The following is a 25,844-nucleotide window of genomic DNA, read 5'->3' on the forward strand; positions in this document are numbered from 1 at the left end:
GAGGTAAATTGGCATCGTGTTTGCTTGCATTTCGAAGACGACCGCATCGTTGTCCGAAATTTCTTCGCTCGTAATTAACGTTCGCTAATAGCTTGTAAGCATAAACGCGACCATACCGCTGCCACCGGCTCGCTCCACGAACGTGTATAAGGGCCCGCAGAATTCCAGTCTGCTAAATTCTCAATGCAACACGCATACGCTCGCAGCGCCGAAAGGGTTAATATCGCTAATTCCCGCACAGCCGAGGCGCACGCCCTGTACAGTAGAGACCAGTCTCGCGATTAGCCTAGCCGTAGCTCAAGCTTTAACGACGAACAAGAAGACGACGAGAACTGCGAAATTTCGAACGAGCTCGCTGTGTACGTGGCATTCGATTGATCGAACCAATGGCGAAACGAGCCGAAATGAAATTCTGTTGGAAATATTATTCGAATAAAAGCTTGTCCGAGCTATTTGTTCGATAATATTATTATTATTATTATAAAAGATTATAAAATTATTTATATTATCATAAAATATTAGAAAATTATTATTACTATTATAAAATATTAGAAAATTATTTATATTATTATAAAATATTATTAAATTTCTTTTATTATCATAAAATAATAATAATATTATAATTATATATTTAATATTATTTTTAATATTATTATAATATTAAAATAATAATAATAATATTATCATAAAATATTTTGTTCGAGGAATTTATCCGAAGGATTAACCGAACAAAGTTTTACTTGAGAAATTTATTCGAAGCGTTACATTTTATCCAAAGAATTTGCTCGAGGCATTGCTCGATTGATATTTCAATCGAAGAATTTATTCGAAATATTATTCGACGGATTTATCTTTCTGAAGAATTTATTCCAGAAAAAGAGATTCTAATCCGTTACGATAAAAACGTGATCGCGTATTAAAACGTGTCCGAACACTTTCCGCGAGAATCGCGGCGATACACTCGCCTCGGATAAGCGAATACCGAGGAGAAAGAGTGCATTTGCTCCGGGGGAATACGAAAGGAGGCAAGTGGAATATGGACGTTCATTGTGTCGCTGATGTGAGAAGGCAACTGTCTTCCGCCTTTCGTGGGCGGCGGCACACAATGACCGTCCGATGGAAATAGTTTCCAGCAAAAACTGGGTCGTTCAGGTAACACATCCAATCAAGCAATAATAATGGCAACCTTGGGGGGGGGGCGAAGGGTGGGGGTGGAAACTGGGGCGAAGCCGGCGGCGAACAGAGACGAGATTCGGGAGACGAAAATTGGGACTCCCGATGATGTATCTACGATATATCCGCGATATATCGCGAAAGCAAAAAAAGAAAAAACTGAAACGAATCCTTTCACGCTTTACATCCCCCTGAAAGCGCAAGCAGTCGTATGCTCGCCGGACCTTTGTCCCTGTCGATGATACGCGATGCAGTTGCACTGTTTGTGCGCCCGAAACGCGCCGTTTTTATTCCTTGCTGCCGTTTTTTACTGCGATTCTGTTCGTTCACGGAAAACGCTGCTTTCTTTTCCGCGAATCTTCCGCGCCCAAATACGGAAAATATACAATGTGTATATTTATATATAATTTTTATAGCTATTTATGCCGATTAAATGGCTATTATAGCTATTATATTGCCGATTATAAGTTATATATATATAGTAATAAATATATATATAGAGAGATATATTTTATAGCTATTATATTGCCGATTATAAGTAATATATATAATAATAAATGTATATATATATAGATATATTTTATAGCTATTATATTGCAGATTATAAGTAATATATATATACATAGTAATAAATATATAGATATATAGATATATTTTATAGCTATTATATTGCCGATTATAAGTAATATATATATAGTAATAAATATATATATAGAGAGATATATTTTATAGCTATTATATTGCCGATTATAAGTAATATATATAATAATAAATGTATATATATATATAGATATATTTTATAGCTATTATATTGCAGATTATAAGTAATATATATATACATAGTAAGAAGTATATAGATATATAGATATATTTTATAGCTATTATATTGCCGATTATAAGTAATTATAAAAACAAGGCGCAAGGCTCGAACAATCGCACCTGCTCTTCCCAGATTGTCCATTTTTCTGCAGAAACTGAGCATCGATTAGGGCGTATTTACCGTCACCGTTTTATTCCGTCGAGTTTCGAACGACGTCGAGAGATCGAATCCGCGGGAAACAATCGAACCGCGCCCATCCTCGTTAGAACGACGCCTCGGAAACACTGTATACGACACGACGCTTCCTTTCCTCGGTTCCCCCATTTTTTCGTCGCTGTACTCCCGAATCAATAATCCTGAACAAGGATCCGCGCCAGGTCTTCCCTTTGACCGTAGAAATTCAAAGGCCGCGCCACCCCCTTTTGTCTGCATTCCGTTTCGCGCGAGATTCGACTTGCTTTTTACAGCTATCCCCGCCGCGCTCGTTCCGTCGCAACGACGCCGCGCAAACGAAAACGACGTCGCCCGTCGTCGTTGTCTCGCGACTCCATTCGCTGCGGAAAATCTGATTTATCACGCGCGAAAATTCGCCGGAAACAGAAGAAATAATGTAGTACAGTAATAATGTCTCCCCAATTGACGCTTAGATTGTCCACGAAAGTGGACAATCTGGGGAGAGGAGATACGATTGTTCGAGCTTTGCGGCTCGTTTTTATAGCTACCGATTTTGTTAACAATTATAAGAACGTGCCGCAAGACTCGGATAATCGTGTCTCCTCTCCCGAAATTGTCCATTTTTCTGCACAATCTGAGCGCGGATTAGGGAGACATTATTGTATTAGGTCGGGCGACGAATAGCGCTTTCGTTTCTTTTAGCAGGCATTGCTTTCGTTTCCTTTTTTTGGTATTTATTATTTTTTCTTCTTTTATATTTTATTTATCTCGAAGCTGTGTCTATTTAATGAGAGCAGAAACCCCAGTTTTCTCCCAGTTTTTGGCGGTGTCTCGGAGAAAATTTTTGTAAAGGGAAAAGTTGCTTCAAATGACCTGAGGAATCCGCGCCATTTTCGGGACAAATATATATAAATGAAGGAATAGGATCGTACCTTCCCTCCCAAATCGTCCATTTTCGCTTACAAACTATGAAGTTCACAGGCTGGAGGAAAATTCGGGAGAATTTGCTGCACAAATTTTCCCGTTTTATCGATCATTCGGCGCCCGTTTTGCGCCGGGAAGGCGTTCGAATCGCATCGGCCGTTCCCGGAGAATAATGGCCCGTTGTTCGCCGAAGATCTATTTATCGGGATCGATCAAAATTCATGATTCCGCGGACGTTTGTGTCGTAGGCGAACAAATACCTCGGCGCGCCGCGTTTCCCTCATAAATAATAGAGCAGCTCGCCTATGCATAATTAGATCAGGGAATCGAAGGGATCAACGGGGTTAAAACGATTCGGTTACCTCAAGATTCTTCGTTCGCGATCATTAACGATTGTCTCGTCGCTTTGAACTTGCATAGTCGGTTACGTAAAGCTGCGAACGTACGTTCGCCCGCGTTCACGGTAATAGAAACTGCCATTGTTTCGCGCGAAGAGTCGCGGAAAATTCTTTCGCCCGGGTTCCCACACTTCGAATCCATCCTTTCGCGACTTAGCCGCGAATCATATTCGTTTGAGGTAGTTAAATTACAAAGTTCCATTAAATCGTTGCATTCAACGTTTGACTTGCGTACTTTCATAATTACGTAATTTCTCGCTGGTCTTATATTGCGAATCAAATTCAACTGGGTAATTATTTGTAAAATTTCGTTCAATTTCTGCATTTATTGGGAATTAAATTCACCGTGATAATTATTTGCAAAATTTCATTTGATTTCTACATTCATTGGGAATCAAAAGATTCATCTTGATCATTATTTGTAGAATTCCATTCGATTTCTGTATTCAATATGAATTTTTTTATATTCTTTCTTGCACTCCAAATTGAACCTTTCGCTGATCTTATTCGCTTTATCGCGAATCAAATTCGTAATTATTTGTAAAATTTCCTTCAATTTCTACGTTTATTGCGAATCATATTCATCCGGATAATTATTTGCAAAATTTTCTTCAATTTCTACGTTTATCGCGAATCAAAAAATTCATCTTGATAATTATTTATAAAATTCCATTCGATTTCTGTATTTAATATGAATTTATATTCTTTCTTGCACTTCTCAAATTGAACCTTTCGCTGATCTTATTCACTTTATCGTGAATCAAATTCGTAATTATTTATAAAATTTCCTTCAATTGTCTACATTTATTGCGAATCATATTCATCCGGATAATTATTTGCAAAATTTCCTTCGATTTCTACGTTTCTCGCGAATCAAATTCATCTTGATAATTAATTAGGTTCCACCGCCAGGTTCCGCCGGCTAATCGCAAGAAACGTTCGCAACCTTGATTACCGCGAGCTTTGTTATCCGAAAGCTCCAGACACGTTTCGCGCTCGCGCGCGCGATCAGTTCGATCTAAGGCGAGCGACGCGCAGCACGATTTATGGTATACATCGGCGAGGATTTAGTCTAGCGCTGTAATCAGTCGCGACACAGTGTAATCGAGCATGGTACCAGTGTTATATGTGCTTCGGCTAATGAATTACGGCACGAATGCCATCGATCGTTACGAATCGACGGGGCTACGTACACATTATATCGGTCGTATCGATATCGTGGAACAATCGAAGCTCGAATCTGCGGTAACAATGTGTCGTGGCAGATGTGAATAATTGAGATTTTCTATTTGATCGAGAATTTTCAATATCGATAAATTGCGTTGACAAAATGATTACCAACATGTAAATAATATTGATTCGCTATTGTTATTGTTATTATTTACCAACGAGCATTAAACCGATAAGAAGTGACTGATAATAGATAATTCTTAATCATTTCGCATCGAGATGTTTCAATTAAAAACATTCAAAAAATGATACTTGCGATGAAGCACTTAATAATTAACGAAATTAAATACTCGATGAAATACTTAATACTTGATCAAATTGAATACTTAACGAAATTAAATACTCGATGCAATACTTAATACTTAATCAAATTGAATACTTAATCCAGAATTAAATACTGAATAAAATTAAATGCTTAATCGAATTATAAACGCGTGCCGTTCAAACGTTAATATCGATTAATCCGATCCGACAATTTGCGTTTCCCGTAAAAAAATCCGCGGTCTACTCACCGTCAATGAATTCTCCGGGATCCGATGTTTTCGCACGTGGCGATAAACCGTCGGCGAGCGCGTCGAAAAATAAAGTAAAAAAAAAAAGAGAAAAAAGGAAAGAAAGACGCGGCAATTAAAGGTTCGCGGATGTTTTCCCGCCGGGATTCCACCGAAGACTTTTCTTCGCGATCCTGCCACGACCGTGCCGGAGAACGTTATTCTATTTCTGGAACGGACATAAAATTTCGCACGCCATTATTTACGTCTGCTGCTCTTTTCTACCGATCGCAGTGCGCCGAGGCTGATTGGAATTACCCTGTCGGGCGTGAACACCCATCCCGCGATATTTTACGGGGAGACCAGCGCCGATAACCGGCCACCATAACCGTTATAATTCGACCGCGGATTTTGTGCGTTTACGACGAAAATTAGCGGTCGTCGCTGCGTTCGAAATGGTAGAACGATTCGATTAATTTGAGAGCGTCGCTCTCTGTGCTGGATTCGATTTGTTAAAATTATTTCACAAAAAAGGACACAAAGAACTTTCCTCGACATGCCGCGATTAATTGTAATCCTGATTTATAGTAATCGAGAGAAAACTCGCGATGAAAAAATGTTATTCAGTGGATATGTTGCTATCATTTAGAATCGATCGAATTGAATTTCTATTAAAAATCGATCATAATTAGATTTATATTAACAAGTAATCGTAGTCGTATTTCTGTTAAAAATGAATCAAATTTCTATTAAGAACGCGCATCACAATCGATTTCTATCGAATCAAATTTCTGTTCAAATTTAATCGTAATCAAATTTCTATTAAAAAGTAATCGTAGACGAATTTCTGTTAATCATAATTAAATTTATATTAAAAAGTAACGAATCTTCATCGAAACTCGCGATAAAAATGTTATTTAGTTGATATGTTGCTATCATTTAGAATCGATCGAATTGAATTTCTATTAAAAATCGATCATAATTAGATTTATATTAACAAGTAATCGTAGTCGTATTTCTGTTAAAAATGAATCAAATTTTATATTAAGAACGCGCATCACAATCGATTTCTATCGAATCAAATTTCTATTCAAATTTAATCGTAATCAAATTTCTATTAAAAAGTAATCTTAGACGAATTTCTGTTAATCATAATTAAATTTATATTAAAAAGTAACGAATCTTCATCGAAACTCGCGATAAAAATGTTATTTAGTTGATATGTTGCTATCATTTAGAATCGATCGAATTGAATTTCCATTAAAAATCGATCATAATTAGATTTATATTAACAAGTAATCGTAGTCGTATTTCTGTTAAAAATGAATCAAATTTATATTAAGAACGCGCATCACAATCGATTTCTATCGAATCAAATTTCTGTTCAAATTTAATCGTAATGAAATTTCTATTAAAAAGTAATCGTAGACGAATTTCTGTTAATCATAATTAAATTTATATTAAAAAGTAATGAATCTTCATCGAAACTCGCGATAAAAATGTTATTTAGTTGATATGTTGCTATCATTTAGAATCGATCGAATTGAATTTCTATTAAAAATCGATCATAATTAGATTTATATTAACAAGTAATCGTAGTGGTATTTCTGTTAAAAATGAATCAAATTTATATTAAGAACGCGCATCACAATCGATTTCTATCGAATCAAATTTCCATTAAAAATTAATCGTAATCGGATCTGTATTGAAAATGTGTATCATAATCAAACTCTCGTATAAGTTTATACTATAATTCGATAAGAAACAGTTATTTCATTCTGTCGACGGTTAATAATCGACGCTCATGCAACGAGGACTGACATAGTTGATCGCTAGTCGGCGAATGGTCGCGAGATGGCCACTTTGTGGTCACAGTATGGTCACACGACGGTCAATCGATGGTCAGCTGAAGATTACTAGATGTCTGGAGATTGATCAATCGATAGTCTCCCGATGTGGTTAACCACTGACTACACTCGGCGCTTATCGAAAGAGTACGCAGAGTTTTAAATCGACGGTCGAACGCGAGAGCGAGCCGGTCGAACGAACGAAACCCTTCTTTTTCACCTCTTATTTCACGATCTCCTTTATTCCACGATCTCCTATTATTCTACGTATTTTTTATTTCTACGTTCGCACTTGGTACAAAAAAACAGCTGTCCGTTCTCTATCGGTTAAACCGTTCTTGAACTTTTACCCGTTCAACGATTCCGTCCAGTTTCCGTTTTTGTCGCTCGACTCGACTCGGCGTCGACCAATTCGATCGGCCGCGCGCCGTTTCGTTTCTTCTTTCTCTTTCGTCGACGCATAATTCCGACCATAAAATAGAGCAAACGTGTCAATCGATCCGCTCGAATGATTAATAAAATGAAAGTCACCGCTTTCTCGCGGTGCGTCTAGCCGGTGCCGGATTGATTAATAGAACGATCGACGGCCGTTTTCCATCGGGACGGATCCACACGATCGATTGTTTGTTTCGATCGTTTGTTTCGCGCCGCGTACGCGAAATGTTCTGTTCGACGGATTTTTCTCGCGAGGAAAGTCGAGACGAAAAATGAACGGTGTAAAATGAACATGAAGACGAATTGATCGCGATTAATTTTTATACGATTACTTTTTAATAGAAATTTGATTACGATTAATCTTGAATAGAAATTTGATTCGACAGAAATCGATTGTGATGCGCGTTCTTAATAGAAATTTGATTATGATTAATTTTTAATAGAAATACCCCACTACGATTACTTGTTAATATAAATCTAATTATGATCGATTTTTAATAGAAATTCAATTCGATCGATTCTAAATGATAGCAATATATCAACTAAATAACATTTTTATCGCGAGTTTCGATGAAGATTCATTACTTTTTAATATAAATTTAATTATGATTAACAGAAATTCGTCTACGATTACTTTTTAATAGAAATTTGATTACGATTAATTTTGAATAGAAATTTGATTCGATAGAAATCGATTGTGATTAATATAAATTTGATTATCATTAATTTTGGATAGAAATACGACTACGATTACGTGTTAATATAAATCTAATTATGATCGATTTTTAATAGAAATTCAATTCGATTGATTTAAAATGATAGCAACATGTCCACTGAATAAACATTTTTATCGCGAGTTTCGATGAAGATTCATTACTTTTTAATATAAATTTAATTATGATTAACAGAAATTCGTCTACGATTACTTTTTAATAAAAATTTGATTACGATTAATTTTGAATAGAAATTTGATTCGATAGAAATCGATTGTGATTAATATAAATTTGATTATCATTAATTTTGAATAGAAATACGACTACGATTACGTGTTAATATAAATCTAATTATGATCGATTTTTAATAGAAATTCAATTCGATCGATTTTAAATGATAGCAAAATATCCACTGAATAAACATTTTTATCGCGAGTTTTTTCTCTCGATTACTATAAATCATAGTAACATAAATAATAGTAAAATCATAGTAGTATAAATAGTAAAGTATAATCAAGGTGAACGGGGGGAATGCGACGCATTGTTTAAAACATCGCCGCGCATCGAATTGCGATACCGTCGACCGTAGGCCGAAGCCAGAAGACGCGGACTTAAAAAACGAACGTCCCTCGACGAGTTTCCAATTCAGAGAGATGCCTTTCTCGAGACAAGCTTATCTAAAACCATTAAAACTCGTCTGCGGACGATTAGTTACGAAAGTGACACCGTTCTATCGCGGCGAATCGCGCGCGTTTCGCAATCGCCGTATCGGAGAGCGTCTCTTCATTAAGGAGCGTAATGGGCGTCGTCGGTCATTAAGGGAGATAGCGCGTGAATCACGGCGAGATGCGACGGAGAATCGCGACGAAAACAATTCTAGCCGTCGATTAAAATGTACAGAGCAATACAGAGAGGAATGCACAGGTGTGCGCGTGTGCGTTTCGATATTCCGTGCTTCTGCTGTTTGCCGGACGCTAAACCCGCCGAGAGACGCTTTACATTTTATTGCTGTTCAAATGAATCGGTAATTACTGAATCGGTATTGTCGGCAGAGTTGTTCAGATTATAATCGAATAACGTTTGCGTGTTTTTCGGACCCGTATTGCTATCGTTATACCGCGGATCGATTATTATTTCATACAATATCGGACGTCGTTAGACCTCGGACGGTGGATAAACGATGATAAAACAAGTAATTATTAAATTATTAAATTAATAACTTCATAAATAATAATAATTAGTATTATTTCATATTATATCGGAGATCGGTAGACTTCGGACGGAGGATAAACGATGATAAAACAATTAATTATTAAATTATTAAATGAATAACTTCATAAATAATAATAATTAGTATTATTTCATATTATATCGGAGATCGGTAGACTTCGGACGGAGGATAAACGATGATAAAACAAGTAATTATTAAATTATTAAATGAATAACTTCATAAATAATAATAATTAGTATTATTTCATATTATATCGGAGATCGGTAGACTTCGGACGGAGGATAAACGATGATAAAATAATTGATTACGAAATTATTCGATTATTGAATTAATAATTTAATAAATAACTATGAAAGATAACAATTGTCTTCGTTGATCGCACGATTGTAGAGAAATTTCACGTAGACATTTATTCGTTTTCTCGATCATTTTAGCGAGTCCACGCGATAATATTTTTCAACTCTTCCGAACGATTATGCTATTTTGAATTCGATTTTATTCATTTCTCTCGCAAATGCATAAAAATTGGCGCATTCCAGATATTATTATGATTATTATATGCATCGAACAAATCGCCGCCGTGCACGATTGGCGACAACGTGTTGGCCGCGTCTCGTTAACAACGATGTAATAATCGCGAAATCGTGTGGAAACAATTTTCTCGGATTACATCGCGATCCTCGCCTAGATTAGAGTCGGACTAAAAAGTGATCTGTTTAATGATTAACGATGATAACGACCGCCGTGAAATCGTGTCCATGATTAATGGACACCGATTACTAAGTAATCCGGCGATCCGGTAACGATCGATCATTAAACGATTACTTGTTTTTCATCGTGATTAATTGGAACACTTCGTATTACGGTACGTGTTATCACGTTCGATCGCGGATTTGATCGGGTACAACTGATCGATCACGGTAACGATTAATCGATTGATCCGTAATAAACGATTAATTAATTAATCTGTAATCTACGATAAGCTACGATTAATCGACTGATCGACCGATCCGTATTGAACGATTAATTAATTAATCGGTGATACACAATGAGCGCTGATTAATCAGTCGATCGATTGATATTCGCAGTAAACGATTAATCAATTAATCAGTAATACAGGACAAATTATTAATCACTTAATCGATTGATATTCGCAATAAATTGTTAAACAGTTAATCTATTGATATCCGCAATAAATTGTTAATCGTTTAATCGATTTATATCTGCAACAAGTTATTAATCAATTAATCGATTGCTCCATAATAAGATTAATTAATCAGTAATACAGGACATATCATTAAATTAATCATTTAATCGATTGATATTCGCAATAAATTGCTAATCGATTAATCGATTTGTATCTGCAACAAGTTATTAATCAATTAATCGATTGCTCCATAATAAGATTAATAAATCAGTAACACAGGATAAATTATTAATCAACTAATCGATCGGATTCGCGATGAACGATTAAGAAATTAATAATCCACGATAAATTAGAAAACCGCCACTTTCGGAGAGGGGGGGGGGGGAAGAAAGTCAAAGTCTTCTGAATTAACGAACTTTCGATTCGCATCGAATTGAGACGAGCCCGGCGAGCCCCGTATCTTAATCGCGAGCATAATGCGCGAAGATAAACGAGCGCAGGCTTAGCCGAAGCCGCGCGAATAGTCGCGCGAAAAACTAATCGCAAGAACACGCTAATTAATCGGGGCCCCGATAGCGCGCGCGCGGTTCTCATGGGCTCGGACGGGACGACCCGTCTGTGTTCATGAAAGCTCCGGGGCCGGTCGGCCGGCCAGCCGTGTTTTCTTTCGCGGATGCTCCGCTTCTTTTTTTTATTTCCAGCCGCGTCTACTTACTGGCAAACACACGCGGCATCGGGGCGCACATGTCGGCTGGTTCTTGCGCCGAAACCGACGGAACACACTCGCTTAATTCTGCTGCCAGCCGCGTTTCTTGCGGCCCTCGTCGTGGCCGGTCTACGAAACCCTTTTTTAACTCGCCGTACCATGAATATTTTATACGACGCGCGAAACATAACTGCGCCGGCAGATATGCGAGCGCGTCGTTGCGGAGGGCGCATCGCTCGAAAGTTAGAATCACTATCAATCGTTCTGCAAGAAATATTCGTCGACACGATCGCGACGCGTTTACCACTTTTCCGGTGATTTCTGCGAGGCCTCGATTACGAAACGTAAATCTAAAATGGAGAAAGATATCGTCGCGAAGTTATATTTGAACGATTTTCGTTTTCTCGTTGAGAAACATCGAGGATAAATTAATTGGAAATTATCGTCTGACGAACGCAGAAAATAGTTATTTATGTTTACAGTTAACGATGATTGTATTTAGTGTATTTCTGGGGAAAATTTCGTTGCGACGTGTCTGAAAATTCATTGTACAGTAATGTCTCCCTTACTGACGCTTAGATTGCGCACGGAAATGGACGATTTGGGAACAGGAGATACGATTGATTTGAGTCTTCTGCCTCGCGTTTTACAATTACGAATTATCAACAACTATAAAAGCGAGTTGCAAGGCTCGAATAATCGTATCTCCTCTTCCCAAATGGGCACAATCTGAGCGTCAGTAAGGGAGACATAACTGTATCGACGATAGAACGGTCGAATTCCTTTTTTTATTTTACCGCAGTTTCAGCCAGCAAATGGAGATCATATTTCGATATAATAAAACAGCGAATAACCTTTCTATTTAATCGATTAGCCTTTGATATTCCTTGTTGCAACGAGTCCGACACGTTGTTACAGCGAAAGCGGCCGATTTAACTAAAATAATCCGAAGAACAGCAGCTCCTTGCTTTGATTTTAATGCCCGGATTTAACATACAAGACTTCGCATGCTAGACGTTGCAAATGCAAGCGTCCGAACACTTCTGGCGCCGTTTCGCGTATACATACGCACACACACAACACGCGCGCGCGCACACAATCGTAAATTTTACTGCGGCTGGTAACATAAAAAGCGCCACGAATGCATAAACGGCGTTGCACGCGTTTTATCGCGTCGAAATGCTTTAACGGAGTGCTAATTTAATGAAGTATTTATTGCTGTTAATAGCGAATGCGTTCTTGAATTTCAAACCGTTTAGTCGGCCGAACTTATACCGCGCGCGCGCGGGTTTTACTGCGCCCGCGGTTTTATAGAAAGCAATTGAATAACGCGACGACCGGTTGCTTTATGTTATTTATGTTATTTACAATTGCCGCTCGAGAACGCCCAGTTGACCCATTGACGGGTGAACTCGCCGTTAAGAGACGCTCGTTACGGTGCCGGGGCGACAAACAATATATGTGGACACCCTTTAGAACGGTGCGGCATTTGTGAAAACTGTACCAAACGACTTACATTTTTTATTATATCTTTTCTATATTTTACGGAAAAGTTAAATATTTTTTTTCGATATTTTACGGACGAGTTAAATATTCTTTTTTCGACATTTTACGGACGAGTTAAATTTCTTTGTTCAATATCTTACGGGCGAATTAAATATTATTTTTCAGTATTTTACCAACAAATTAAACATCTGTTTTCAATATTTCACAAACAAATTAAATGGTTCGTGATCTCTGTATATTTTTTATCTTTTTCTGTCATTTCCAAGGCACGGTAAAATTAAAGAAAGCGTTGTGCAAGTGTCTTTGAAAGCAGTGTGTCTTTAAAAAAGCGTCTTTAATTTATAAACAAAATTCAAGGCGTACAGTCTAGTTTGAAAGAAGCTATACCGTATTAAAAAGTGTCCACACACACGCGTACACACATTGTCATTTGTCTCCGACTGTAATCCGACGACGGAGCTCCGTTTGTGCGCGGCACTCGTTCGCGAAGTTCACGCGGGTTGCTTCGAAACTGCACGCGACCGTATTAATTAAGTCTCTCCCATTATTATGCCTATCCATTACGCCGCTGTTTGTCTTACGTAAGCATGTGTGAAGATATACGCCGCGATTGTAAAGTGAAACGACATAAATCGCGCTCGCAGAAAATTCTGTTTTCTGATCCACGTGGAGCGTGAACCGGGGAAAGTTCCTCTAGGATAGGACACGTGGAATTCATTGCACTTCGTTCTTTAGACCTTCGATGCGCAGCTTGTTCAAAGTGCATTGAGAATTTATATTTTCCTAATAAAAAAAAAGAATATCAAGAAGACATTAAAAATATTAGGAGGATAAATATTATCAACAATGACATGCTCGGAACTGTAAAATTAAATTGAATAATTTATTGTCATAGCACCAGCGCACAATTATCCGGAGGATTGTAATATATCCATATAATATAATATTAAAACGAGTTATAAATATAACATTGACAATAATAATATAAATAAATTTAAATAAATAATGCAGATAAGTGACATTATAATATAGCATTAATTTAACTAATAATATAATAACTAATAATATATTAATTGATATTAATAAAATAATATAAAATATTAATAATTACAAATATATTAAAAATCTTAGATATTAATTGAAGAGCGTCGTCGTCACTATCGTGTCACTGTCGTCACCGTTTCGCGTTTCAGTTGCTTACACTTTCTACGAGTCCATCGAAACCGAGGTCTAATTGTAAAAACATCGTTTATGAACATTTTTGAAACGCGACTTCCTTAATCGCGAGAACACATTACAATAAAAATCGCCCGAAGCTTAAGTAAAACGAATATCGCCATCGTCGCAATAAAAAACAGTATATAGAATTAGTCTCTCATGGTAATCTCTCGCAAGAGCTCGCTGGTGCGAGTGTTAAAAAATGAAATATGCTCGACAGAAATCCCTGCAGCCAGGTGTTACGGCGAAGCACCTGAATAAATCTCGGGGTGCGGCAGTAACAATGAAGCGGCTACCGTAACTTATGGTCGGCGGGGTAAACAGCAGTTAATAGGACTCCGAGGGCTCTTTTCCTTTTTTTTCTTTCTCTTGCTTTTTTCTTTTTTTTCTTTTTGCCGCGCTGCAACTTAATTTGCGCGGACGCGTCCGTAGGGTTCGTGCTTCGGCCTAGGAAATAGAGGGCTTCCGTTGAACAGATCGGTGTTACAGGGGAGGATGTTGGTTGCGCGGCTCTACGCAAATGGTGGGCCGATTAATGCTGGTTGCAAGCCAGAACACCGATGCACATACTTATTCGTATAAAAATATAATAATATAATATAATATAATATAATATAATATAATATATTATAACATATAATATAATATATTATAATATATAATATAATATAATATATTATAATATATAATATAATATATTATAACATATAATATAATATATTATAATATATAATATAATATATTATAACATATAATATAATATATTATAACATATAATATAATATATTATAATATATAATATAATATAATATATTATAACATATAATATAATATATTATAATATATAATATAATATAATATATTATAACATATAATATTATATAATATAATATATAATAATTACATAATATAATAATATAATAATATAATACTTATTCGCGAAAAAAAAATTAAACTTTTGTCTCAGAGATCGGCGCCAATTACGAATTTTGTTGTATGCTTTCTCAAATTTTGGCGCACATTTTGGTGCAAATTTTGGCGCATATTTTGGTGCAAATTATATTACACGCACTATCAACTTTTAACGCAAATTGTATTATATCCAGTGTCAAATATTAATGCAAATTTTATCATATGCATTATCAAATTTCAGTGCACAAATTTTATTACATCCATTATCAAATCTTAATGCAAATTTTATCAAATGCATTATCAAATTTCAGTGCAAATTTTATCATATCCATTATCGAATCTTAACGCAAATTTTATGATATTACCAGATGCATAAGCGTCATCGTGTAATTAATAATAAACGTGAAAACCATAATTATCTAAAAACTGCAAATTTCTAGATAGAACATCTCGCTTCAGAAGAGATCAGATATGGTTGCTCGAACGAGTCGCGGTTTCCATTTCGCGTCCGGGGGCCAACATCGTCGAGGTTTCCCGATGCCTCGGATCACGGCGAAACGGATAAAAAACGTTAACACGCGGCCGCGGGGACAAAGAGCGGACGGATTCGCCGTGTTTTCGGTTTCTTCACGGAGTCGATAAGGAACCGCGGCGGCGTGTCCGCGCGCGTGCTTTTCGGTGGGGCAGCTGAAGCCGTATTCGCGGCAGAATGCGGAAGTTGCTTCTATTTCGCTCTGGTCTCGTTCGTCCATCTCGCTAACGTGAGAGCAAATCGATAGGCTTCGCCGCTACCGTACTACGTATACAGGGTGTCCCCGGTAATCGCGATACAACCGGAGGCACACGGTTTATCCGTCGGCGAACTTTGCGCCGGATTTTTCCATTCGAATTTTTCCGCGGTCGAGTCCGAGTCGATCGAGCCCTTAAACCGGTCCAGCTGTTGCAATCTCTTCGAAAAGTGTACCTATGGCTGCTACAATGCAGAATCAAGATGCAGCGCAAACGGCTGTTTTGATCTTTCAATTCTGTCACCGACATTTATTATTTATTTACTCGGACACGGATACAAATTTTATTCGTAGAGCTTGTTCGAAATAATTCTGGAATAAAATATTGTTCGGAGAGCTTGAATATTATTACAATGAAATGTTATTCGAAGGATTTATTCGAGATATTGCACGGAGAAAATGTCGTTCGAATTATGTATTTCGTATGGAACACGATTTTATTCGCGATATTACTCGATGAAAAATTTCACTCGACGAATTTATTCGAATGCAATCCTATTCGACCGATCTATTCGCAAATATTGTTCGAAGAACAACTGTTCGTGACGATATTCGCCAAAAAACTGTGCTTCGAACGATACTTGAAATTCCCTTCGACTCGATTATGTGCACGTTCACGGCGATGACTCGCAGGAAACACAGGAAAACGAAAGCTCGGTTGCAACGTCGAGCAAACAAATGATCGCGCACTAATGATAATATAACAGAATAAACGAACAAATGACACGGTAGCCGAGACCGAAATGAACGGCAAAAAATCGATCCGGTCTTCTCTCTCTCTCTCTCTCTCTCGTACAATTATAAGGTTCGCCCCGAGAGGATCGCGGCGGGCAGGCAAACACGATCGTGTAAGAATGGTGTAAGAAGGTGAGGACGCGGTTCCGCGGCGATGAAACGCACACGTGAAACTAACGATTTGCCTCGGCGAAAAGAGAAAGCAAACGATCTCGGTGAAAGCTGAACGAGGACACAATTTCGAGGCGAGATCAAAAGGGGAAAAAGGCAGAGGGAACGGGGAAGACGGAGAGAGGAAGAAATAAAGGAAGCGGCATGATGTACGACGGCGGTTTCCGACCTACGGCAACCGAGGGTCACGCAAGTAATTAACGGAAAGGCGGGCTCCGATAGCCTGCAGGTGCAAAACGAAAACGAGAGGAAGATCAAGGTAAACGAAGGATGCGCGATCGACCCGAAGGCGCGTAGCGTGCAGCCGCCGACTGTCTTTGAGACCTTTTTTCTGCATAACAATTGGCACCGGGACAGAGAGAGAGAGAGAGAGAAAGAGAGAGAGAGAGAGAGAGAGAGAGAGAGAACGCGGCCGAAGGCTGATTGCGGAACGAGCGCCGGATACGCGTGCAACGTTAAATCAATATCACCGCCGGCAATTAATTATTAGAAATATGATCCGGTTGATACAACGTATAGCGGCTTTAATCGAACATCGCGGCATTGTGCGCGCGCGACCGGCCTCTTTTAATTAGCTGCTTCCCATTTATTTCCAAGGCGAAATTACTCTTCGAACGCCTCGGCTTTCTGTGGCGTTAACCACGGTTATGTCAAGGTTATGTCAAGGTTATATTATTATTATTATTATTATATATATATATAGTAGTATAATATAATAATAATAATATAATATAATAATAATAAAATAATATAATATAATAATAATAAAATAATATAATATAATAATAATAATAAAATAATATAATATAATAATATAATTATATATATATATAATATAAGATAATGACCTTGACATAACCTTTTTTTTATTTAACGTGGAGGAAATCTGCTGCCAGACACCCCCGACGCGCCCGCGTCGATGATCGATCATCGACGAATCGGGAACATCGAGATGTTCGTGGACGGATCGAAAATTCATCGAATTCGCCCCATCGAATCTGGCCGTCCTTTAATGCGGTTTCTTCGCCGCAAGCAACTCGGCTCCGAATTGATCTAATTTGACTTTCATGGCGCTGAATTGATTCGATTCGATTCGCGGTCCCTCGGCTTTGAAGCAGTCTGACCTAAATCGGCCCCGATCCGGGCTGGCTTCCGTCGAGTTCCTGGTTGTTCTAATCAAATCCGCAAGAACCTCTCGAGACATAATTCGCGGCGAGCGATCCGAAATTGTCGCGAATCGTCTGGCTTGTTATTTAAATCGGCTCGATTGGATGCTGAGTCGATTTCCTTGGAGTTCGAGTCGATTTCCTTGGACTTTGGAGTCGATTCGCTGGGACTCCGAGACGATTTTTTTGGGCGCTGAATCGATTTGTTTGAACTCCGTCGAATCGCTTGAACTGCGAGTCAATTCTCTTGAACTTCGAGTCAATTCTCTTGAACTTCGAATCGAATTGCTTGAACTCCGAATCGAATCACTTGAACTTCGAGTAAAATTGCTTGAATTTCGAACCGAATTGCTTGAACTTCGAATAGAATCTCTTGAACTCCGAGTCGAATTGCTTGAACTCCAAGTCGAATTGCTTGAACTTCGAATCGAATTGCTTGAACTTCGAGTCGAATTGCTTGAACTCCGAGTCGAATCACTTGAACTCCGAGTCGAATCACTTGAACTTCGAGTAAAATTGCTTGAATTTCGAGCCGAATTGCTCGAACTTCGAATAGAATCTCTTGAACTCCGAGTCGAATTGCTTGAACTCCGAGTCGAATCGCTTGTACTTCGAGTCGAATTGCTTGAACTCCAAGTCGAATAACTTAAATTCCGAGTCAATTCGCTTCCCGTTCCTCAATTCCGAGTTCCTCCCATGTTCCCCGATCGTAAACGAAAAAGTCTGACATTTCGAAAGCTCGAATCGCCTCGATCCGAATCCCGTCGCGCCGCATTAGCTGATTGAGATCCGTCGAGCTTGTAATATTTCGGTAGAATTTCAACGAAACCGGGCCAGATTTCCGAAAATCAATTCCGTCGGCACTTGGATCGGCCGAACGAACTGTGTCTCCGCTTCTCGGATTGATGCTATTCCCGTCTATCCACGCTAGATTGATCTCCCGACCCTTCGTTAATGTAATTCGGGTATCCCATTTGCTCCCCGGATCGATTCCGACATCTCCGATCTAAGTGGATGCGCTCCGAGCCACGGTATCGCACGATCCGGAATAACTCAAACTTTGGGAAATCTTGGGGAATCTCTGTTTGTGTTATAGTTAGACCGCGGATCTTCGTGCAAAATAAAAATTGTCTGCCTCGACTGCGATAGACAGAAATAGATAGAATAAAAATATATTTTCTCTGTTGATAAATTTAGCAAGTTAAATTTAGCAAGTTTAGCAAGTGAAAATGTATATGTACATATATATAATATATATATATAGTATAATATATATAGTATAAAATAGTAAAAATACTATAATATATATATAATATATATAGTATAAAAAATATAAATAAAACAGTATATATATAATATTATACATATAATAAAATATAAAATAAAATATATAATAATATATAAAAATAATATACAATATATTTAGAAATTCTTCAATTGCTTTCATCGTTCCCTATCTTGTCCACTAATGTTTCTAATAAATCCGCCGTCTAATCACTGGATCGTAATTAGATCATGTTCATACAACAATAAACAGTGGTCACGTCTAACTGTTACGCTACGGAGATGTTCACTCTTCATGCAAACAAATGCCTTCGATGCAAATATTCACAGGTTCGGCCCTTTTTGGGGCCGGAAAAAGGAAAAACAACGATAATTCTATCGGCTCGGCGGCGCGAAAACGTGTCACGGCAGAAGCATTCGAATTATAATGAAAGTATCCACTCACTTTTGAAGTTTGCGGCTCGATGTCGGTGAGCCGTTGCGCCCTGGGCCTCTCTTGAGCCGGTCCTGGCATCCTTTGCAGCCTCTCCGTTGACGAGGACGAGGAGGACGAGGATCCAGGCCTCTGGCCTGGTTTGCCACGCGCCAGGATGACGGCAGGATTTTACTTTCCTCTCGATTGAACCATTATTCCTCTTTCGCGTTCTTCTGCGCAAACAATTTGCCATGGTGCTCAGACGTCTTTATCGCCACTTTTACAACGCCGGAATATTTATTAGCCTCGCCGAGTGCCCGGCACGATGCCCGGGGTTCGCGGGCGTTATTCGAATAAAATTATGTTCGAACAATATTTCGAATAAATTTCTGGAATTGAAGTTATTTTCTCTCGAATAATAGATAGAATAAATTTCTCGAATACGATTTTATTATTTGGAGATAAAATGGAATTTCGAATTTCCCAATGAAGCGTCGGATAAATAAATCTTAGAGAGAAGCGTTTCGAAGAAAATTTGAATCGTATAATATTTCGAATTTTGAATTTCATTAAATGCGATGCAACCTCAAGTTTAAATTCAATTAAATGCGATTAAATTTTAATTTAAAGTCGACTAGGTGCGATTAACTTGAAATTTGAATTGAATTAAATGTGATTCACTTAAATTTAAATTCAATTAAGTGTGATTAACTTGAAATTCGAATTGAATTAAATGTGATTAACTTGAAATTTAAATTCAATTAAGTGTGATCAACTTCAAATTTGAATTCAATTAAGTCTGATTAACTTCAAATTTAAATTCAATCAAGTTTGATTAACTTCGAACTTGAATTCAATTAAATGCGATTAACTTCAAATTTGAATTTAACTAAATGCGATTAACTTCAAATATAACGTATATATTATTTTACGTTAATATTCACAGGGTTGCTCCCCTCCACCCCCCTTAGACACGACGGCTCGATCGAAGGCGTTCATTCTTCGCCGATGATCGCGATCGAGTCAACGAGTCGCGCCGACACGTTTGCCTTACAGCGATTCAGGCTCCTTCTCGAGAGACCCGAGAGGAATCGTTATGGCAGCGCGTGTGGCTCGTAGGCCGCGGCGGCAAGGTCGACAGATTGAAAACAGCAAATTCACCTGACCGCCTTCGGACGCGACGAGGAGAACGCAGCGGCGTATTTAGTCGCGAGCCATGTTTCTCGTCGTCCGTGATAACTTTCATCGGGATCGGGGCACCGGCGGCGGCGTGTTCTCGATTCGCGGCGCGGATCGGATCGGATCGGGTCGGGCCGGGCCGGGCCGCGGGGGGCCCCATCCGCGGAAATTAAATACCGTCGGCATTTTCACTTTTCTTTGTCCGCGTATACCGGCACACCGGGGCCGCGCCTTGACCACTGATATAATCGCGATTCCACCCTTCGGTTCCGGGTATTATTGCATTTATTCGCGAGGCAAGCACGAGATCCTGGCATGGATCTCTTAACCCAGATATCCCGGCGAAATAATTTCCGCTGTCTTCGACGGTTTTCTTCGTCGTTCACTTCGGGCTGCGCTCGCTTTTGTTTCGAACCGACCGCGAAGCAGAGGAGTTCTTGGCGGAATTGCTGTCGAATTGCTCGGGAAGTTATAATTAAAAAGTAATCGTTGGTGTGGCTTGCGTTATAATTAGAGAGCGATTCAATTGCGTTGCAATTGGAAAGTGATTCGATTACATTGTAATTAGAAAGTAATTTACTAGTAGTTCTTTACGTTACAATTACAAAGAAATTCGATTACATCGTGATTACAGGGTTATTCGATTGCGTTTTAATCACAAGGTAATTACATTGTAATTGCGAAGAGATTCGTTTACGTTACAATTACAAGATAATTCAATTACGTTGCAATTACAAAGGTAATTCAATTACGTTGCAATTGCAAAGGTAATTCAATTACGTTACAATTACAAAGGTAATTCAATTACATTATAGTTACAAGGTAATTTCATCGTAATTACAGGGTTATTCAATTGCGTTTTAATCACAAGGTAATTACATTGTATTTGCAAAGAGATTCATTCACGTTGCAATTACAAGATAATTCAATTACGTTGCAATTACAAAGGTAATTCAATTACGTTGCAATTACAAAGGTAATTCAATTACATTATAGTTACAAGGTAATTCAATCACATCATAATTCAATGAATTACAATTCATAATTCAGATCATTATTCAATTCAATTACAATGTTAGACAATTTACTATCGTACACCTACATCAGACGATTGATTATTATGCTTACATATCATTAGACAATTTACTATTGCACACGTATATTGGACAATTTAATATCACGTTAATTTCTCGTTGATTCATTATTATTCGATCGCGAATAACATCCGCGTCACATTTCCAGCTAAAACTTCCAACCGCCGCCAATAAAAAAGAATTCCGCATTTAACGAAGGAAATTAGAAAAACCGCGAACGAAGCACGACGGTGCATCGTTAGGCGCAAAATCCGGTGTACAGGTGAAAGTTGTTTTTCCATTCGTCTCCATTTAAAGCTATTCTTACGAGCAAGGGGTTCCGAGGCGCGCGCGCGCGCGCGCGCGATCCGAAGCGGAATAATAAAGCGGTTCGTACGCTGCGCGGCGCGGACATGTAAATATGATGTAAGTGAGGGAACAATCGCGAGTGGCGGAGGAGGTTCGCGAATGCGACAAAAATAAATGCCGGCTATTATTAGGATGCCGCGCGAAAGATCTGTGTTGGTCGCCGTCCCGTGTGCCGGAGCTAGAATTCAATTTTAAAAGCACCTTGGCGTTTCGAAGGGTGGGAGGGGGGAGGGGATTGAATTTATTCGCCGGGTGGCCTGGTTTCGGTACACGCGGACACGCCAGCCTTTTGGTCGCCGGCGAAGAGAGGCCTTTTCGGACGTTGCCGTGCATGTGTATGTGTATGTATTTTTTCGCTTTTGTGTCGCGATGGATATCGATGAGCGGAGCATCCTGTTTACTCGACCGTTTAGTATTTTAAACGGGACCCGTTTGTCGCGGAAATTGCGGTGCCCCGCCGGGAATCTGCGCGACAGAGAGGCTCGCCAAATATCTTTTCACTCTTTCTTTTAGTCGTTTCGCGAATTAGCCATCGTGGTGGGTTATCTACATTCTATAAGACCGAACAGCTGCGGCCACTTTTCGATCAACTGGCTCGTCTCGGAATATCTTTTATTCGAGAATAAAATTGCATCCGACGCGGTCGAATCGATACGCGGTCGAATAAATATTCAGCTAGATGCAAATTTATCCGAGTAAGATTTAGATTCGAGTTTCAGTTTTATCAATAATGTAATATTTATGGTATTTATGACGTTTATAATACTTATGGCATTTATAATATGATATATTATTATTATATATTATATTATATATTATATTATATAATTATATATGATATATAGTATATATATATATATATAATATTATAATATATAATATATAATAATAATAATTAAATTATAATATATATAATATTATATAATTATATATGATATATAGTATATATATATATATATATATTATATACTATAATATATATTATAATTTAATTATTATTATTATATATTATATATTATAATATTTATATATATATAATGTAATATGATATTTATTACATTATTAAATATTTTACATAATCACGGAGATGTCCGCACAAAATAGCACAAGTCAAAAAGGGAAGAAAGAAGAGAAGATGGGATCCGTTGGAAAGATTTTTAATTATTTCAATTATTTATTGACGAGAGCGATCCTAATTGAATGCACGGTGAAAAATGGAGAAAATAATGCAGAATAATACGGCACGAGATCGTCGACTATATAAGCGAGAGACCATAAAACCAAAAGTGATCGTGTCGGATAGCGTGGTCAGATTAGATAGTGAATACGTATAGTGGTGCATGGTGCATACTTGGATGCGCGCGAGTTATATTTTCGCACCGACACGTTACAACTATCTGCTGCAGGAAGCGTTACACGAATTAACGTTAATTTCTGCAGTTGCCAGCTTTCCAAAGCAATTAAGACAACGACTCGAAAGTAAAACGTAAGCTGCAGAAAAAGAATATACGATACATACACGCGTATCATGTATATGTATATGTTCGATACAGGGCTATCACTTTTTACTCGAAACATTCGGAATTTCGCGCGGCCATTAGGCGCTCGATTCATCTGGCGTTCGTATCGTTAGTGGATACGCTTCGCGTTCAGTTTCAAGAAAAACTGTGTACAGCAATGTCTCTCTGATTGACGCTCGGATTGTGCAGAAAAGTGGACAATTTGGGGAGAGGAGACACGATTATTCGAGTCTTGCAGCACGTTCTTATAATTGTTGGCAAAATCGGTAGCTGTAAAAACGAGTTGCAAGGCTCGAACAATCGCATCTCCTCTCCCCAAATTGTCCATTTTCGTGGACAATCTAAGAGTCAATTAGGGAGACATTACTGTACGCTGCGTTCGAATCGTGTTCGCTCTTACATTATACAATTTTTATAAACAGCCTTGTTGTTTTAATAATAATTTTAATAACCCACGTTATTTTATAAATAACCTTGACATAACGAAACATACGTTCTTTTACAACGCTCTGTTCCGAAACAATCCGAAGGTAAAAAGATCGGGGTCCGATCGGTGGCAATCGAGAACGAGAAGCACAAAGTTTCGTCGACGATTAGAAGCACGGAATCGGTATCGAGCAAATTACAATCGGATCACAAAGTAAACACGGCCGGCCCGCCGGATTACAATTATCGCGGGCAATGTTCCGCGGGCTAATTAACGAACGGCCTCTCTCGGAGAAACGTTTCTTCACGGTAAAGGGAGCATCCGGTTGCGGATTCGCCGGCGAAACCGACAGTCATTCCTTCGTCGTTTTACATTTTTTCCTATCTCCTTTTCATCTTTTTTTTAACCCTCTCTCTCTTTCTCTCTCGCTCTCTCGGATTTCTTTTTTCGTTTCTGTGCAACTTGTGTGCCGAGAACGTGGAACGGGAGCACGGTCGAGGAACGGCGAAAATAAAAGTGTAACAAAGCCGCAAGTAAAAAGCCTATGCCACATCCGCTGCCATACGTTGGGATCTTAAATGCTTGTGCGCGGAGCTTGGATCGGGTTAATTGGAACGGGTCGGGATAGAGAGAGAGTGAGAGAGAGAGAGAGAGAGAGAGAGAGAGAGAGAGTCAATCGCTGAACTGCGAGTCAATTCTCTTGAACTTCGAGTCAATTCTCTTGAACTTCGAGTCGAATTGCTTGAACTCCGAGTCGAATCACTTGAACTTCGAGTAAAATTGCTTGAATTTCAAGCCGAATTGCTTGAACTTCGAATAGAATCTCTTGAACTCCGAGTCGAATTGCTTGAACTTCGAGTCAATTCGCTTGAACTTCGAGTCGAATTGCTTGAACTCCGAGTCGAATCACTTGAACTTCGAGTAAAATTGCTTGAATTTCGAGCCGAATTGCTTGAACTTCGAATAGAATCTCTTGAACTCCGAGTCGAATTGCTTGAACTTCGAGTCAATTCGCTTGAACTTCGAGTCGAATTGCTTGAACTCCGAGTCGAATCACTTGAACTTCGAGTAAAATTGCTTGAATTTCGAGCCGAATTGCTTGAACTTCGAATAGAATCTCTCGAACTCCGAGTCGAATTGCTTGAACTTCGAGTCAATTCGCTTGAACTTCGAGTCGAATTGCTTAAATTCCGAGTCGAATCACTTGTACTTCGAGTCGAATTGCTTGAACTTCGAGTCGAATTGCTTGAACTCCAAGTCGTTGAAGTTCGTCTCGCGAAAGAAATTACAATTACCTTTGAACCGAGCGCAAGACTATGCTCTTTTATAGTGCATTCGTTTCACGCGAGGATCTTCGCAAAGCTCTAATAATTATTTGTAAAACATCATTCGATTCTTTAATTCAATATGAATCTCGTCACCGTGGATCTTTATGCAAAATAAAAATTGTCCACCTAAATTGCAACGCACAGGAGCCGAGAGCACAAGTTTCTTTCTGTCTTCGATCGTTTCGTCAAGTTCACGCGGGACATACTTTAACGTGAAACCACACGGATTGAAATCAAATTGCATTTAACTCCTGCACCAATTACAATTACGTTGAAGCATAGAGTGTCGGAACCCGAAACAACGGAACCAAAGGCGCCTCCTCGCTCCCTTTATTTTTCCTGCGGCCGGGATTGAATCACACTGTTGCTTTTCACGGGCATGACTAACGCGCAAACATACATATTTTCCTTGGCTCGATGGAAATAGTCGAGAGCGAGAAAGCGAGAGCAAGAGATCGCGAGAG

General features: G+C 38.5%; 1 protein-coding gene across 5 annotated transcripts in view; it reads right to left on the reverse strand.

The window, feature by feature from the left end:
* Window positions 1-25,844, reverse strand: part of CdGAPr (GTPase-activating protein CdGAPr) — a 67,799-nt gene that overhangs the window by 35,563 nt on the left and 6,392 nt on the right. For all 5 annotated transcript variants that reach the window (XM_033469123.2, XM_033469122.2, XM_033469121.2 and 2 more), the window contains exon 2: window positions 19,515-19,717. In XM_033469123.2, the coding sequence (XP_033325014.2) occupies window positions 19,515-19,583 (69 nt within the window). In that variant the 5' untranslated portion in view covers window positions 19,584-19,717. The remainder of the gene's footprint in view (window positions 1-19,514; window positions 19,718-25,844) is intronic.

The sequence above is a fragment of the Megalopta genalis genome, chromosome 5 (genome assembly GCF_051020955.1).
Source record: "Megalopta genalis isolate 19385.01 chromosome 5, iyMegGena1_principal, whole genome shotgun sequence".
Classification (NCBI taxonomy): Eukaryota; Metazoa; Arthropoda; class Insecta; order Hymenoptera; family Halictidae; genus Megalopta; species Megalopta genalis.